The 16,805-nt window shown below is 38.1% G+C and overlaps 2 protein-coding genes across 3 annotated transcripts in view; one reads left to right on the top strand and one right to left on the bottom strand.

Moving 5' to 3' along the window:
* Positions 1-3,458: 3,458 nt before the first annotated feature.
* SERPINE3 (serpin family E member 3) overlaps positions 3,459-16,805 on the top strand; it is a 49,710-nt gene continuing 36,363 nt past the window's right edge. The window contains exons 1-2 of one of the 2 annotated variants that reach the window (XM_081943536.1): positions 3,459-3,490; positions 5,454-5,515. In XM_081943536.1, the coding sequence (XP_081799662.1) occupies positions 3,480-3,490; positions 5,454-5,515 (73 nt within the window). In that variant the 5' untranslated portion in view covers positions 3,459-3,479. Of the gene's footprint in view, positions 3,491-5,453; positions 5,516-11,061; positions 11,111-16,805 lie in introns of those variants that run through there. The other variant, XM_081943535.1, reaches the window with a different exon arrangement.
* LOC309385729 (guanylate cyclase soluble subunit beta-2-like) lies at positions 7,960-11,092 on the bottom strand (the record flags this gene model as incomplete). Its single annotated transcript, XM_081940435.1, has 3 exons — positions 10,779-11,092; positions 9,740-9,836; positions 7,960-8,174 (listed from the first exon to the last, which is right to left on the bottom strand). The coding sequence occupies exons 1-3, from the start codon at positions 11,088-11,090 to the stop codon at positions 7,960-7,962; spliced, it is 624 nt and encodes a 207-aa protein (XP_081796561.1). The 5' UTR covers positions 11,091-11,092.

The following is a 16,805-nucleotide window of genomic DNA, read 5'->3' as shown; positions in this document are numbered from 1 at the left end:
ATATTTAGTGATTTTAGTCAGTTTAACAGACGTTGGTTTGGAAGTTATTTATCTACTGGGAGTAGTTTCCGTTCAAATTTAGAAAAAAATAAAAATAAAATCCCCACTCAACAGGCTCCTGATTTTAAAAAAAGGCCTGTAGGAGGGAAGGAGAACCGAGGAATGGGAAAAAAAACCAAATCCAGAGATTGATTCCTTATATGATATACATCAACATTTAGCAGATGAAGTTGCCATATAAAGGGAGACCACTTGGGGAAAGGAAGAAGAAAACAATAATTGGTCCCTGCTGTTTTAATTCTCTCTCTCTGCTGTAAGTGAGATGGCTTGATCTCTTTCTTATGTTTAAGTCTTTAAACAGTGAATTACCTGTATAGGCCTAGTGGTAATAGGGTTCATAACATCTCTTGCAGCAATTCTCATGCCAAGGGCAAAATTAGCCACCCTTTCACCATGACTGGCAACTGGGACTGGGACTCCCCCTACGACCATGTAGGCATCACCAATGGTTTCCACCTATAAAGCAAGAAGATGCATAGTAATATATGCATGGAAACCCACCAACCATTTGTCTAGGCTTACGTGCTGGTGGCCTCCAAATGTTTGGACTGCAACTCTTACATTCCACTGCTAGTTGGATCTAATGAGAACTAAACTTCAAAAAGTTCTGTAAACAAACATAGCAAGCATGTCTCCTTGTATTTATTTATTTAATTTGTTAAATTTATTTGCTGCCTATCTCACTGTGGGGCTAATCTAGGCAGCTTACTCTTATTTCTTTCATTTTCTTTGGGGAATCACTTACTGCAATGCTTTCTTTTTTAAAAAAATAAATTTTATTTATTAATAATTTCTAAAAGAAAAAAGGACAAATGAACGAGCGAAAGAAAAGAAAGCACAGATAAAATTGATGCAAAAATATAATATTCAGTAAGTGGATTACTGAGATTGTACAGTTTGTGCTCAACTCAAGTTTGTATTGATGAGAAATTAACAATAAAAAAAATATGACAATGGATTTGAGTTTCTGAACCAAGTGTCAAAATGTTGACTGATGCAGCTACAAAGGTGTATCTCATTTACTGCTAAGCAAACAGTGGTAGAGACATCGGATTACCCGGGCTAATTAATAAAATATATTATATACTGTAGTTATCCATGACTTTCCCAATCTGATACTCTCCAGATATATGCAATTGCAATAACATTAATAGCAAAAGCACTTAGACTTATATACTGCTTCTCAGTGCTTTACAGCCCTCTCTAAGCAGTTTACAGAGTCAGCATATTGCTTCCTAAATCTGGATCCTGAAAACCAAATCTGCCTTTAGGTTCTGCCTCAGTTTGCCTTCCCAATAAGCAACTGAGTTGGAAGATCATTTAAAAGCAGTTTATTAGGGTACCCTGATAAAGTGGGATCTCTCTGTAAAAAAGGAAAACTCCGAGCCCCATGCTTCACTCTTTTTTATAGTTAACACAACAAAGAAAACGCAAGAGGAACGTTGATTGGACAGAATAAAAGTAACCTTCCCTTTGCATAGTTACATGTAGTCAAGGATGTTATATATTTGCACCCCATAATATCACACCTGTTCAGTAAAATGAGGTCTGACATCAGAAGGAGCATAATTGTAAGGAAAAAGTTTGTTTTGAGTTCACGAAAAAGATAAGCCAGACCCCAAGTTGTACTAACAAACTTTTCTTACCTGGAACTAGTCTCATGCTTGTTTATCAGCTTAGGAATGTTAAAAGCTAATTAATCTGAACCTCATTTTAAAAGAGAGAAATTAAATCAAATTAAAATACAAATAACAAAACCCATGTTATTTGTCCCTCACTCCTCATTTTACCAACCTTGGAAGGATGGAAGGCTGAGTCAACTTTGAGCCAGTCAAGATCGAACTCCAGGCTGCGGGCAGAGTTGGTCCGCTATTCTGCATTTCTAACCACTGAGCCACCACGGCTCTTTTAATAGCCAATTTAAAAAACTGTTGCCAACATTTGTTAAAATCAACTAGTTCAATTCAAACTAAAAAAATATCTCGTTAAACAGCTGGTATGGCCAATTGCTGGAAATTGTGGGAGTTTCAATCCAAATGTATTTGCAGGATACCAGGCTGGGGATAGCCGTGAGAAAGGGAAAAAGGGAGGGAATGGTTGCAAGCCAGAAAATTGCTAAATTATACTAAGCAATCTCTAGTTTAGATGTTGGTCTAGAAAGCTGATGGTTTTCAGGATTAATTCTCCCTTATTACTGCCAATCTAAAATTATCCATCCATTCACCATATGCTCTTGGGCTATAAAAGACAGTAGCAAATGTTATAAAGATCAGCCACACTTACTTTATAAACTCCATGGATGTTAGTCAGTTGGTCAAATTTTGAATACATTAAATTAAGCATGTTCACGATCTGAATAGGTTCACAGACAGAACAGATATTTGTGAAAGTCACTACATCACTGAAAAGTATTGTGCAGCAGCTAAAATCTCCTGGGGAACAAATAAAAAAAAGAATAGTCAGTTTTCAGAAGCAACAGTTGCTTTGTTTTTGGTTTTTGATATGGCAAGAATAAGTCCAAAGTCCAACAATGTTTAATGGAAAAGGACTTTTAGCTATTATTCCCACTTGTCTGAATCCTACTAAAAACTGGAAAACCAATCGCAGCATATGTGACCTCTCACTTCATTAATATATTATTAAGGTGTATGTAGATGGATGGACTCCATTGGGTTAGATGTTAGGGTTTATTGAAATAAGTTGATGGACAAAGAAACAAATTCTTGTGTCATTTCAGAACCCACGTGAGGCTAAAAGTCTTTCCTTTATTCTTTCTAAAATCTACTTCAAAACAAAGTTTAGAAACACAATTTGCATCAATATGTAAGTAATAGCATGCAAAACCCTAGACAACAGATGAATGATTTTGAAAAAGTAATGTTTGCATGTCCATCCTTTTGAAGCAGCAAGCTGCAGGTCAAATCAATGGTCTTTGTCATTTTTCTTAAAATTATGATCCTGCACTTAGTTTACTTTTGTACTTATCTGAAAAGAAAACATTATGGGAAATATCTGTGTGCTAAATATATGACCTTATTTCACTTGGTTCCCAGGAAACCAGACCTCTATGCAAACCAAGTCCAAACACACAGAATCTTAGCTTTGAAGGGAGTGTTTCCAGATATTCAGCTGAATTCCTTACCCTTCCTGTTTTATGACATGCCATTTTCTATTTGATAATCAAGGGTAATAAAATTGCCATACCTGCTTCGACCTTGTTGCCTTCCTTCAGCTGATTAGCCACATGTTTTGGTAACATGGAATAGAGTACAGTTTCTGATTTCTTCTTCTCTATCTCTAGGTTCTTAGAGAGAATCCTGAGCTCTTCCTTTTTTCTCTCTAGTTGGTTGGAAAGCTCTATCTCTGCCAGGCGCTGCTGGTTGAAGAGGATCAGGTCTCTTGTTGGGTCATGTTGGGCGATGTCAGAAAGGTGCATCTCTTGTTCTTCTAACTCATCTAAACTGCGGAGCTTTGGTGAGCACAAGTAGATCATGCTACGATTGCAATCCATCCAGATCATTTGTCCTTTTCCCAATAAACACATTATACAATGCTTTCCATTAGGCTTAATCTATGAATTATTGAAATTTTATCTAGATAACTGTCAGTAAACTGAATGTGAAAATTATAGAGTCTGTGGGCCTAACGTCTAGATTTCACAGGTTTTGCAAATGCTTCAATACCCTTTTTTATTTTGGGTTTAGAATTTAGAATCTAGAATCTTTCCTTCCAGTGTAAGGTCTTGAAAGAGTTAAAGGCAACAGACTGATCAAGATCACACAGTACAATAACATAAAGATGGGCAACTTCTTGCAAGTTAGTGTAATCTTTAACTCTTTCCCTGTTTGATATCTCCAAAATTCCCCTAAAATTGTGCTATCAGTATTTGGTGGTAAACATCTAAATTAGGACAGCATTATTCCTTCCCAATTTAGGTGGAAAATGAAAAGAACTTTTTTTGAAAGTTCTGTTACAGGGATTGTTAAGAATTTTATATGTAAAAGAAAAAGTAGAGACAAGATCAAGAATAAGAAGATGCTAAATGAATGTAGATTGGATACAGAAGTGAATGATCAGCATGAAGGAATTAGTTTAGTTTAACGAAAAGGAGGACGAGGGGTGACATGATAGCACCATTCCAATATCTTAGGGGTTGCCACAAAGAAGAGGGAGTCAAACTATTCTCTAAAGCACCTGAAGGCAGGACAAGAAGCAATGGATGGAAACTAATCAAGGAGAGAAGCAACCTAGAAGTAAGGAGAAAGTTCCTGATAATGAAAACAATTAATCAGTGATATGACTTGCCTTCAGAAGTTTTGAATGCTCCAACACTGGAAGTTTTTAAGAAGAGATTGGACAACCATTTGTCTGAAGTGGTATAGGGTTTCTTGCCTGAGCAGAGGATTGGTCTAGAAGACCTCCAAGGTCCCTTCCAACTCTGTTATTCTGTTAAGTACACTAAGTTGGTTTGTTCATATAAAATAATTGAATCAAACTATAAAATAAATTATGAGGGAAAGGCTACTATATCAAGAGTAAAGGAAAAGCTGAGAAAAGTCATGATAGGATGGGATCCTCAAAATTGACATGTGTCAAGAACAAAAGATGACTGTTGGATATGGACATGATGGAAACCATCTTGCTTTGTAAACATAGAAATATATGGGGTTACCATGAATGTGAGTAATATAAATTACTTTCAGCCATGTTTTCTTTTCTTTGCTAATCCAATGGCTTTCACTTCTTTATTATTTCTTGCTTCTTTTGTGCATTCAGCATAACACTGCTTGTCCCAAAAGGAAATATCATGATAGGTAAGTAGATCTTTGCTATATCACTGAAAGGTTAACTTAATCCATGACTGTGCTACCTGACTCTATTAGAAAATAGCAATAGCACTTAGACTTATATACCGCTTCACAGTGCTTTACAGCTCTAAGCAGTTTTACAGTCGGCCTATTGCCCCCAACAATATGGGTCCTCATTTTACCCACCTTGGAATGATGGAAGGTTGAAACAACCTTGAGCCAGATGAGATTTGAACTGCCAAACTGCTGGCAGCCGGTGATCAGCAGAAATAGCCTGCAGTACTGCACTCTAACCACTGCGCCACTGTGGCTCTTATAAAGAAAATGCATTATGGTAATTTTATTCCTGCTTCTATTATCCTTAAATGCTTATTTTTTCTTAAATTTCAGAAGTTCACAGAAAATTTGTACCTCTGAGCTTCAGCGTAGGCCGTTTCTTCAATGAATTGGGCATAATTTCTCTCCGTACCTTGAGAACAAACTGGCTGTTGATAAACTTTTTCATGCTGGAAATAGCGAACGTGACTTGGGGATGAATAATAGAAAAACATTCATCTAATCTGGTTCCATTTATTTGCAATCCGGGTACAAATTTCTGAATGTTTACACCGGCCTGTTTGATTTTCAGCTGAGGAGAGAACCCAAAGGTAGCCTCAATAACGAAAAATGAGTTTTTAAGCCCTTTTCAGAAACAACAGGTAGCAAAACTTTACATCAAAATTAAAGTGGCGTCACTTGAAATATGTTTTTCATATCACAGTAAAACTGGGTTTAAGACTGGACTCAGGGGGAACCCACACAGCACTCAATAACTTTCCACTCACACACACTCACACTCCTTATAAATGGTTTCAGGCATCTTCTATAGTGCTGTATTAGCAAACCAGTGAAAATAACTATATGAGTTTCACTTTTCTGATAAAAGGAAATGGTAAATAAAGCAATACATTAAGCCATTGACTCTTACGATATTTATTCTATCTATTTTTAAAATTGCTCCCAAACAGTGCCCCTAGTAACATCTCCATATCACTATCTCACCCTGCAGGCCATGCTAGTGATTTTTTTTTTTTTTTTTTTGCAAATCTAATCCTCACCGGCATGACTGCCCTGCCCTGACGTTACACATTTTTACTAATTTTAATTATTTATGTACTGTTGCAACAAGTGTTGGTCCAATAGAAATGACTCAGCATGCCCATACCAGCCCCACTTCTAGCTGAATGGTTAAGTCCAAGAATCCAACCCAAAGTTTCCTTACTGTTTCATCGAACACGAGGTGGAAAGGAAAAGCATAGCAGAAGGTTCTCTCGTCCAACCAAAGCCGCTCAGGGAACAATGGTTCAAAGGTATGTAAAAGGTTCCCTGTAGAAAAGAAACAGATTTTTTAAATAGCTTCTCCCACCTGACACCCCCCCCCCTCCACCAGCCAGCATGACTAACAGAAGACATCCGTTTGGGAAGGTCTGGCAAACAATTTCTAGATTAAATTCCACTTTATACTCACTTAGCTTTCTCTTCAGTGTTCAAGTGAAATAATACCATCATTTTGTCAAAGAACTGCAGTGAGGTCGGTGTGGTGCAAGATCTCTATTTTACAAAATGGAGCACCAGTGGTGCTCCTTCTCACATGGAAGGTTAACTCTTTGAATTGGTATTTTTCTCAACCATTCAAACAGAAATTCCTTAATTATCACTCCAAATTTGATATTTTTCACTTGACGTAGACTGGCATCAGTAGTTCTTATGATTCCTAACCTCCCTTTACTTGGATCATTACTATTTTAGTTACATAGAGGAAGACAAAAGCAAGCATAGCATACATGAACTGGGGCTAGACCTTGAAACAGCTAAGTTTTCTACAAAAATGCACTGTATGGTTTTGAACATCTTCAGAAATAGAATAACAATTTTTAAAATGGTGATATTCACCATTAAATGGTGATATTTAATGACAGATTCCCAAGTATTTAAAATCATATGATCAGGGTAGCCCTTTGTACGACATATATATATATATATATATATATATATATATATATATATATATATATATATATATATATATATATATATATATATATATATATATATATATATATATATATGGCTGTGTGTGTGTATATATTCAAGCATAACTCTGGAACGCCTTGAGCAATTTCAACCAAACTTGGTACACAGATGACTTACTCTCCGGAAACAAATACTGTGGGAGGCAAGACACCCTTAACAACCTGTGAGCTGTGCGTTCTGTTAAGATACAGCCTGTTGTGCCTTAAAATGGCTTTTACTGTACTACTGTAAAATGGCTTCTTACTGTACAGCGTAGTGGAGTTGCCATCGTAATGGCTTCATAGTACTCCACAAGGGGGGTTCCTCTGGTAACGGAGAAAATCCAACATGAGAAATGACATTTGGTCCAGACATTTCCCCCCTATAAATAAATACCCGGGCAACGCCGGGTTATCAACTAGTAGTACAATAAAAACTGAGGATGTGTTCTACTGCTTTTGTCCTGTTAATCAGCCACATGATCTCATCCGATCTCTTTCTAAAATGCTCGATATATTCAGCAAGCTGAAAGACTTTTACTTGTATTCTTGAGATCCAGATTTCACCCATCACTTATTTACTAACTTACCCCCCTTAGAATTGACTGCCTGTCTCAAAACATCACAGGAGACCTCTCGTTCAGCAGTTTTCCCCCTTCCTTTTTGAAAAATCGCATCTTGTTGCTGAAAAGAAAAGGATATATTAAGTCATCTCTAAAAGATGCTTCATATGACATGTGAGCACAGTCCATAATTTAGAGATAGCAATAGCTCTTAGACTTATATACCACTTCACAGTGCTTTTACAACCCTCCCTAAGTGGTTTACAGAATCAGCCTATTGCCCCCAACAATCTGGGTCCTCATTTTACCGACCTTGGAAGGATGGAAAGCTGAGTCAGCCTTGAACCTGGTGACTGCCAAATTGCAGGCAGCTGGCAGTCAGCAGAAGTAGCCTGCAGTACCACATTCTAACTACTGCGCCACCATGGCTCTTGATGTTCCTATTTCCTCCGTTCTGTATCAACCCCTCTGCTCTTTCTACAGAAACATCACCTCTTTGTCCTCCTGAGATCCATCTTCACATACAGAAATTGCTTCTTCCTTCATGTTGTGCTTCCCTGTTTCATTTGTCTGTAAAATAAAAAACACCACATGCTCCTTCTTTCCAGTGCGCTCCTCTTCTATATTTTGTTCAAGGATTTCCAGGGACACTTCACAGTCAAAGAAATCTCTAGCTACAGCTTCAATAATTCCTACATAAGGAAAAAGGAACAACCTATTTTAGGGAAATATGTACATCCCTTCCAAAGTGCTCGGCTCTTAAGGAACTTAATGAAAAGCAAGTTTCTTATCCACTTCTTTCAATAACAGCCACATATAGCTTTCAAAAAATTTTCAAGTTTGGAGCAATTTTCTCCCCCATCAATGTTCTTCCAAAGTTCCTCTTCATTGTTCAGGAAAATTATTCCAACCTTTTAACAAGCTTTGCAGTTAAATGCAAAACAGAAGAAAGAAATGGGAAACTTTCTTCTTTATATTAATCTTTCTTAGGATATGGAGAGAATTTCTAGCAGGATAGGATAGATTTCCACAAAACTGGAAACCCAGGAAAAAATAATAGTTTTAATTATAACACATATTTAAAAAAACAGACTAAACCTTCTAAAGCTTTTTTTCTTAGACCTAGCACCAAGGTTGCTGATCAGACAACTGGCTGAGGTTACTTAATCTGATTTCAGTTTTGCTCTGTAAATATCTGTACATCCCAGTCTGCATCTGAACACTTTCTTTGGTACTTGCACTTGACTTCTCCCCAATTATTATAATTGTACATGAGAAACTATAAAGTAGAATACAGCACTTAGCTTTATCCAAAGACCTTATTGGAAAATAAAAATAGTAGATGATTTGACTCAAGTGCTTTGTTAGGAAGCATGCCTTCCTGTTTAATAAAAGGAAAGGATTAAAAAAAAAGAAGTGAAGCAGAAGCTGAGTGAAATTCTCCCTACTTCTTCCACAAGTGTTCATTGGTCCAAGGATTTGGCGATTCCTGGCCCACACTATCATTTAATAATTATCTTTCTCCAATCTGGTGTCATCCAGATCTGTTATAACTTCCATCCCAATCTGTTCTGGTCTTTGATGATGGCTTTGTGGTCCAACAGATTCCAAGACCTCCCTTTTTAAGTATCTCAAAACTTTCTTCTATGCAAGTCAAGGTCATCTCAAGCTTTCTAAAGTGCTCCTTTCTCTGTTCTAGCCCTTAAACTTATATACAGCCCTCTCTGAGTGGTTTACAAAATCAGCATGTTTTCCCCAACAATCTGGGTTCACTTTACCAACCTCGGAAGGATGGAAGGCTGAGTCAACCTTGAGCCTGATGAGAATTTAACTGCCAAATTTTAGGCAGCCGGCAGTCAGCAGAAGTACCCTACAATACTGCATTCTAACTAATGAGCCACCGTGGTTCTAAGCAATGCCCTAAGACAAACAGATGCATCATCCTCTAAAAAGTATCTATTAGGATGAATGATTATTAATGATAACATTTGCACCAAATTATATTCTAAAACGTTTTTAAAATCCATGGCACAAATTGGGGGGGCTTTTATACAAGACTTGGAATAGAGGGGAGGGGTGGAACAGTTATGTCAAAGTCACAGAGGTTATTGAGCTAAGTAAAAAAAATCTCATCCAACCCATCCACCCTGGCCCAAGTAGTCAATTCCAATGCTTGGTATACTTATGGAAAAGTTCCCACTCAGTTCAAGTATTGTATTATATACATTCCATTGTGAAACTGCTGCCTTCGTCATACCTGGGACAATGTGACAGAGGCCTTTCCTGTCTGAATAATAGTGGAGGAGCATTTTCCCATCTTTCCTTTCCACTCGAAATGATGGTGCATTCATTTCCTAGGCAGGACAAAAATCTGTTTCATTTTCTTTCAAAACTGCCAAGAGTCTATTCTAATACCCACCAGCATTATAAATGCATTTTTTTTCTTTGTTGCACAACTGACCTTCTGTTCAATTTATAATCAAAAGGCCAACAGAGAGCAATAGATAAGGAAGGAATGCAAATGGCAGAATTTGCATTCCTTTCTTATTGTGTTGGTTAATAAGAGTTTGCCTATTGATATCCTGAGATTTGTTCATAGTATTGAAAACACTGGAGAAGGTCTCAGCTTTCAATAACAGAATCAAACTCTGATTCATAACTCCTTGGACCTGTTCAGGTTATATGCAATTTTATTCCAATTTTCCTTTCACAATGAGTTGCATGCAAGAACTCTCTCTTTCTGTTTATTTTCTCATCCTTTGTCTTAAACACACCCACTGCTGAAGCATATTAGTGATGTAAAAATATGTGTCATAGTCGAGAATTGGTAGATTGGTGCTGATTGGTGCTGGCTGTGTGTTCGTTGTTCTTTTGTATTGTAACAGCCTGGATTGTGGGTGGTGTTCGTTTGTTGGCTAGGGCTGGTTTCCAGATGTTTTGAATCTACCAATCATGATACAACCACACAACCAATCATTCCACCTACTGAAACAAAGCCAGCACTCCATCCCCTCCCACCAAGATATACAGAAAGACGGCAGCTCCGGTCACACTTTAAGCCAAAGACCACAGCCTGAAGATGGCGAATGTGATCTCGCTGAAACGTTGCAAAGACAATCTCAATCTTACACGGGAAAAGACCCGAATACAACAAAACCAGCATACCTACACCCGTGAAAATCTACGAAAACAAATATATATATGCTCTCTCTCTCTCCGTCCCTCCCTCCCTCCCTCCTCTCTCTCACACACAAACATTAAGCTGTTTCAGTGTGTTTCTCCAGAATAAAATGTACCTGGTAGGACAAAGCAAGGTAGCTATGTAAGGAGTCAAGATTCTCAATGAACTCTGTCAAATTTCCTCCTAGTGTCCGTAGCATTTTATCATATCCTGATGTTTTGCAGAAATTAAAGAAGTATTGCCCAAAAAGCTTCAACACTGCCTCCTCTGGCATTTCTGCATGGGAAGAAAAAAAGCAGATTCGGGAATAATGGCATGTATACCTGGGCACAACAGAAAGTATGTGCTTTTTCTCATGAACATGCTTTGCCTTCTCTTTCCATGATACCTTCCTTGACAACTGCAAGACTTCATTCAGTTTCTCCATCCATGAAAATAATCTGCAAGGTAGGTGCATGACTAGCTTAAGAGGTGATTCACATCTACAATTTGATTCAAGGGCTCTTAAGTGTTGACTAGGGACTAGTGTTTTTTGAAGTCTTATTCCTGTTGGATAATGGATCCAAAAAGAAATTAAAATCTTCAGCAACTGTTAATTTGATTCAAAGAGACAAGTCACATAATGTAAAAAGTATCTGTTGAGCAAAACATATGTGCATACACAGTGTCAATTGAGTCTTGGAATGATTTCAGAAATTCAATTTGATCAAATCATCTTTGAATTTAATAGTTGCATTGAAACTTTACATAGTCTAGCAGGCAGCTCTATTAAGACAATTGAGCCCATAGCTGGGCACAAAACAAAAAGAATAATTCAAAAATCATATCATATGTTAATCCACAAGACAAACAAATCCTGCAATCAGTGAACCAAGAACAACCTATAGTTTCAAATTGTAATATAGCACTTGAAAACAAATCATAATTTATTCACTAGCTGTTTTCTCATATGTTACTTATATGAAACCACATTACAGTTTAGTGTGATATGAGAGCAGCACAGACTGCAGTCATTTAAGCTCCTTTAAATTAATTTGTTTAATAGCATTGAACTCGGTCAATTAATTTTGTGGAAACAAAGTATTGGACTGCAGACTCTTGAGGTTTAAAACGATGCCGTGGCAGAATAGAAATATGCTGGAGGAAAAGAAATCAGTTCAAAATGAATAACTTTAAAAGAAGAGAAAATATTTTAAAATGTAGCTACAATACAAAATGCAAAAGGATATTTTAAAAAATGTAAATCATTACTAAAATCTGTAAGAAAGGAAGTAAATATCTTTGTTATGGTCAATCACCGGAACGATATGCAATTATATAAGGCAATTAGAATAAAATGAATTAAACTGTAGAAATAAAACAAGGCATTACGTGAAATCTAAAAGACACGAAACTACACATTTGCTATGTTGCTACAGCTGTTAGACAAAAGGTTACCAATGTGCTAATGTACAAAATGAAGCAGGGTTAAAATACTTTAATTCTAGTTCAATTATTACAACTGTTATTATAGTTTTTAAGAGATAATTATAGGGAGATGTGCAAGAGTAGATATGTGTATTCGGGATGACTGACTAAAGTATTGCTTAATACGGGCTTAAAATGATGAGCGTTTCAGAATTCTTCCTATCACATCTGTAAGTGGGAATAATGCCACCTCTTGGCAAACAGCAAATTGAAACATGTAATTATCTCAGTACTTAGCATGTTGCAGGCTTCTTTGAGCAGCTTCACAGTCAGAGAATCATCATACATTGTATATGTCATAAAAGTGTCTTCAGTTCCAGCCTGAGTTCTGTGACAATGTGAAAGAAAAATTCTAACATGAAATGAAATACGGGACACAATTTGCCACTTCGTTTGCCATATTTGGGTAAAGCAACACATTCTACCAACATTTAGAGTGTGAGATTCAACTGACTGAAAATAGGTAGTCCTCAACTTTTAAAAAGGTAAAAGTAAAAGTTCCCCTTGCACATATGTGCTAGTCATTCCTGATTCTAGGGGGTAGTGCTCATCTCCGTTTCAAAGCCGAAGAGCCAGTGCTGTCTGAAGACAACTCTGTGGTCATGTGGCCAGCATGACTAAACACTGCAGGCGCACGGAACGCTGTTACTTTCCCACCAAAGGTGGTTCCTATTTTTCTACTTGCATTTTTTACTTGCTTTCAAACTGCTAGGTTGACAGAAGCTGGGACAAGTAACAGGAGCTCACTCCGTTATGTGGCGCTAGGGATTCGAACTGCCAAACTGCTGACTTTTCTGATTGACAAGCTCAGCGTCTTTGCCACTGAGCCCTTACACCGCATCAACTTACAACAGTTCATTTACTGATCTTTACAACGGCACTGGAAAAAAATGACTTATGACCGTTTTTCACACTTACCACCTTTGTAGCATCCCCATCATTTGATCATAATTCAGATGCTTGGCAACTGGTTCATACTTATGACCGTTGCTGTGTCTCAACGTCATGTGATCCCCTTTTGCTACAAGCAAAATCAATGGGGAAGCCACATTCCCTTAACAACCGTGTTACCAACTGAACAATTGCAGTGATTCGCTTAACAACTGTGACAAGAAAGGTCATAAAATGAGGCAAACCCACTTAACCAATGTCTCACTTAAAAACCAACATTTTGGGCTCAATCCTGATTGTACGTCAAGGGCTACTTGCACTCAGTTACTCGGTAGAGATGTCTGAAAATCTTTTTTTAAAGTTAAATCCTTTAACCAAAAGCATTGCTATGCCCTGCTAGGTTTTGGAATTTAGTGGGGCAATCACAAAATCAGCTTAAATATCAAAGAGACTTGTAGCAATAGGTTACAAACAAAAGGTTACAAATGTGGGTTGTGGCAGAAATGTTCGTGGATTATACCCTGCTCTTAATCTGAAGCACAGACTCTTGTCCTGAATGTACCCAACCCATCCTCTGGAATGCAGCTATCTCCTTGGTTCCATGGTCTTGCTTTACCAGTGATAATGCTGTGAGGTTATAAATATTTACTTGAGCTTTTCCCATGTTTCTTCACCAAATTTCTCAACCAGAAGGGACTTCAGGCAGGAGTTGATAAATCCATACTAGAGAGAGAGAGAGAGTGAGTGTGAGAGTGAGAGTGTGTATGTGTGTGTGTGTGAGAGAGAGAGAGAGAAAGGGGGGGCATTACCCAAAAAGAAGACTTGGAAAGAAGACTTACCATGGCACCTTTATATCACACTAGGCAGGACTGGTCTTCTTGGTGCAGGTGACCTACTCTTTCTAAAAGCTTGGAGACCCAGCATTTAAATACCAGGTGAATGTAGCTAGGAGGGTCCATAGGGAAGGCTGTGTTGACTACTACCTGTTAAATTTCAGTAGAGACTCTGAATGGGCATCGTTGGGGAAACTGAACTAATTGAATCCACTGGAGTATTGAAGCATATTTTGAAATCAAAATATGCTACTTTGCTGTTCCTGCGGTGATAATTCAGCACAGAAATCACGGAACATTTTGTAATAACAGAGTGGAATTGTGCAAGAAATACTTAATCGATAAAAGGTTGTGTCTGCTGTTGTAAAATCAACATGCACAGTTTAACCTTCTTCAGAGTCAACTTAAGCTTTCCTTTCTGCTCATTCACCCTCGCGGTCTTCCTCTTGGGTTCCTTGTAGTTCAGTCCCAGAGAGTCTGCTGCAGCAAAGAACAACATAGTTCCTCACACTGAAACCAATTGGAGTGGTATTTTGGTGGTGTGGCATACTTCGTCATATCTGGAGACACAGCACAATCATAGCTCTGACCTCTGGGTCTCTGTTGATGATCTGCCAATCCTATTTCCCCTCCTCTGTTAATCTTTTATTTATGTATTTATTCAGTTTGTCAAACTTGTACGAGATAACAGGTATAAGTATAAACATGGACATGAACACAGGAAATGGGTATGAATAAATGGGGCAATAGGACAGGGACGGTAGGCACACTTGTGCGCTTATGCACACTCCCTTTACGGACCTCTTAGGAAAGGGGTGAGATCCACGCTAGACAGTTTAAGGTTGAAGCTGTGACGGTTTGAGGATGTAACAACAGAGTCAAGTAGAGCATTCCAGGCATTGACAACTCTATTGCTGAAAGTCATATCTTCTGCAATCAAGTTTGCAGTGGTTTACCTTGAGTTTGTATCTATTGTTTGCCCGTGTATTATTGCTTATTTTTCTTTTGTCATTTCCCACCTTTCCTTGCATGTTCTCTTTCACAAAAGAAGAAAGAGCTGCTGAAAGAACAATTTTATTTAGTGCCTTTTTTCCATATGGAAACAATGGATGGAAACTAATCAAGGAGTGAAGCAACCTGGAATTGAGGAGAAACTTCAGTGAGAACCATTAACCAGTAGAACAGCTTGCCTTCAGAAGTTGTGGGAGCTCCATCACTGGAGGTCCTATATTATTATTTGGAAGAGACTGGAAAGCCATTGGTCTGAAATGGTATAGGGACTTCTGGTTGAACAGAGGGCTGGACTAGAAGACCCCCAAGCTCCCTTCCAACTCTATTCTATTCTAGAGATCTCAGCAAATTCTAGGGCGCACTTTCATAGCTACCATCACATTTACTATCTCTTCTGACATTCACTGCCCCAGGCTTTGAGAGAAGTTGAAGAATTGAAGTTATGGTCCTCCTTACTACCTGCCAAGCTACAACACACACACACACACACACACACACACACACACACACACACACACACACACTAAGCTGGTATGCTATGCAAAGCAAAACATCAATCTCCAGTATAATCATCATTTCCAATAGATAGTCTTAACCCTACATCTGGACCCTACATGGAACAGATCAGCTGGATGGTTGCAGGCTGGTGTTTTAGAATGGTACTCACCAGTTCAGAGAAAGGGAAAAGTTAAGCAGAAGCAGCAGTGGAAATCTCGCAGGAGTGGGGAGCAAGTCAGAGAGGCGATAGGGAACATTTTGGTATCTTGGTGCCGATACTGATTCTGTCTGTCTTTGGAGAGATTATGTGGATATAAAATCCCCACATATTTTGTAAGAGCACTCGCAATAGGTTTGGAAATTTCCAGAATTGTTCAGCAGCGTGGCATCTTGAATTTCATGGCACAAAGCAAATTATTGCAGGATTCATGAGTGTTAATTTGCAGGATCAAGAATTTGAAGGAGAGAGAATAATAAATGGAGAGTTGTCCATCCTTTGCTATACTTAATTATTCATTTCTAGCTTGTTTTCTTTCAAGGAGGTGAAAGCTATGGCCTTTTAAATCTCTCTCAGGTCATTTCCCCCCCCTTGAAATCAAATTATCGATCATCTTTGGGGAAATCTCTATAAGGCTTTGTTCCTACAGCAAATGGGACATCTGGGTATAGCGTCTACAAAACACCGGGGAACAATGCTGTTCTCAATATTCATAGTGTTGTTGTTGTTGTTGTGTGTGTGTGTGCACATGTATCACTCAGCAACTGCAGTTTTCCTGACCTGATCATTTGTAAGAGCGTGAAATTTAAGCTTGGTACAAGTTTTACCAAGTAAAAAACAAACTAACAAACCAACTACAATTCTACTTGGCCACAGCCATAATCCACTTAGATTAGAAATTTCTAATTACTGGACATCAGTAGTTACTCCCATCATCAATTAATTTTTAAATCTACTTCCATTTTAAAAAGAGCAGCAGGTAGGCAAGGAAAAAAATTCTAGAGCTCTTTGATTGGATACTGGCCTGTTTAATGGTTTTTATATCTTAATGTTTTTTACTATATCTTAATGTGAGGGATGCAGTGGCTCAGTGGCTAAGATGCTGAGCTTGTTGATCAGAAAGGTCAGCAGTTCGGTGGTTCGAATCCCTAGCGCCATGTAATGAAGTGAGCTCCTGTTATGTGTCGCAGCTTCTGCCAACCTAGCAGTTCGAAAGCATATAAAAATGCAAATAGAAAAATAGGAGCCACCTTTGGTGGGAAGGTAACAGCATTCCGTGTGCCTGGGGTGTTTAGTTATGCCGGCCACATGATCATGGAGAAGTCTTCGGACAGTGCTGGCTCTTTGGCTTTGAAATGGAGTTAAGCACCACCCCTAGAGTCGGGAATGACTAGCACATAAGTGCAAGGGGAGCCTTTACCTTTACTTTATATCTTAATGTAGT

Source organism: Natrix helvetica (assembly GCF_964273705.1).
Source record: "Natrix helvetica genome assembly, chromosome: 2".
Taxonomy (NCBI): Eukaryota; Metazoa; Chordata; class Lepidosauria; order Squamata; family Natricidae; genus Natrix; species Natrix helvetica.
Note: the sequence above shows the minus strand (reverse complement) of the source record. Positions and strands in the feature narration are given on the sequence as shown.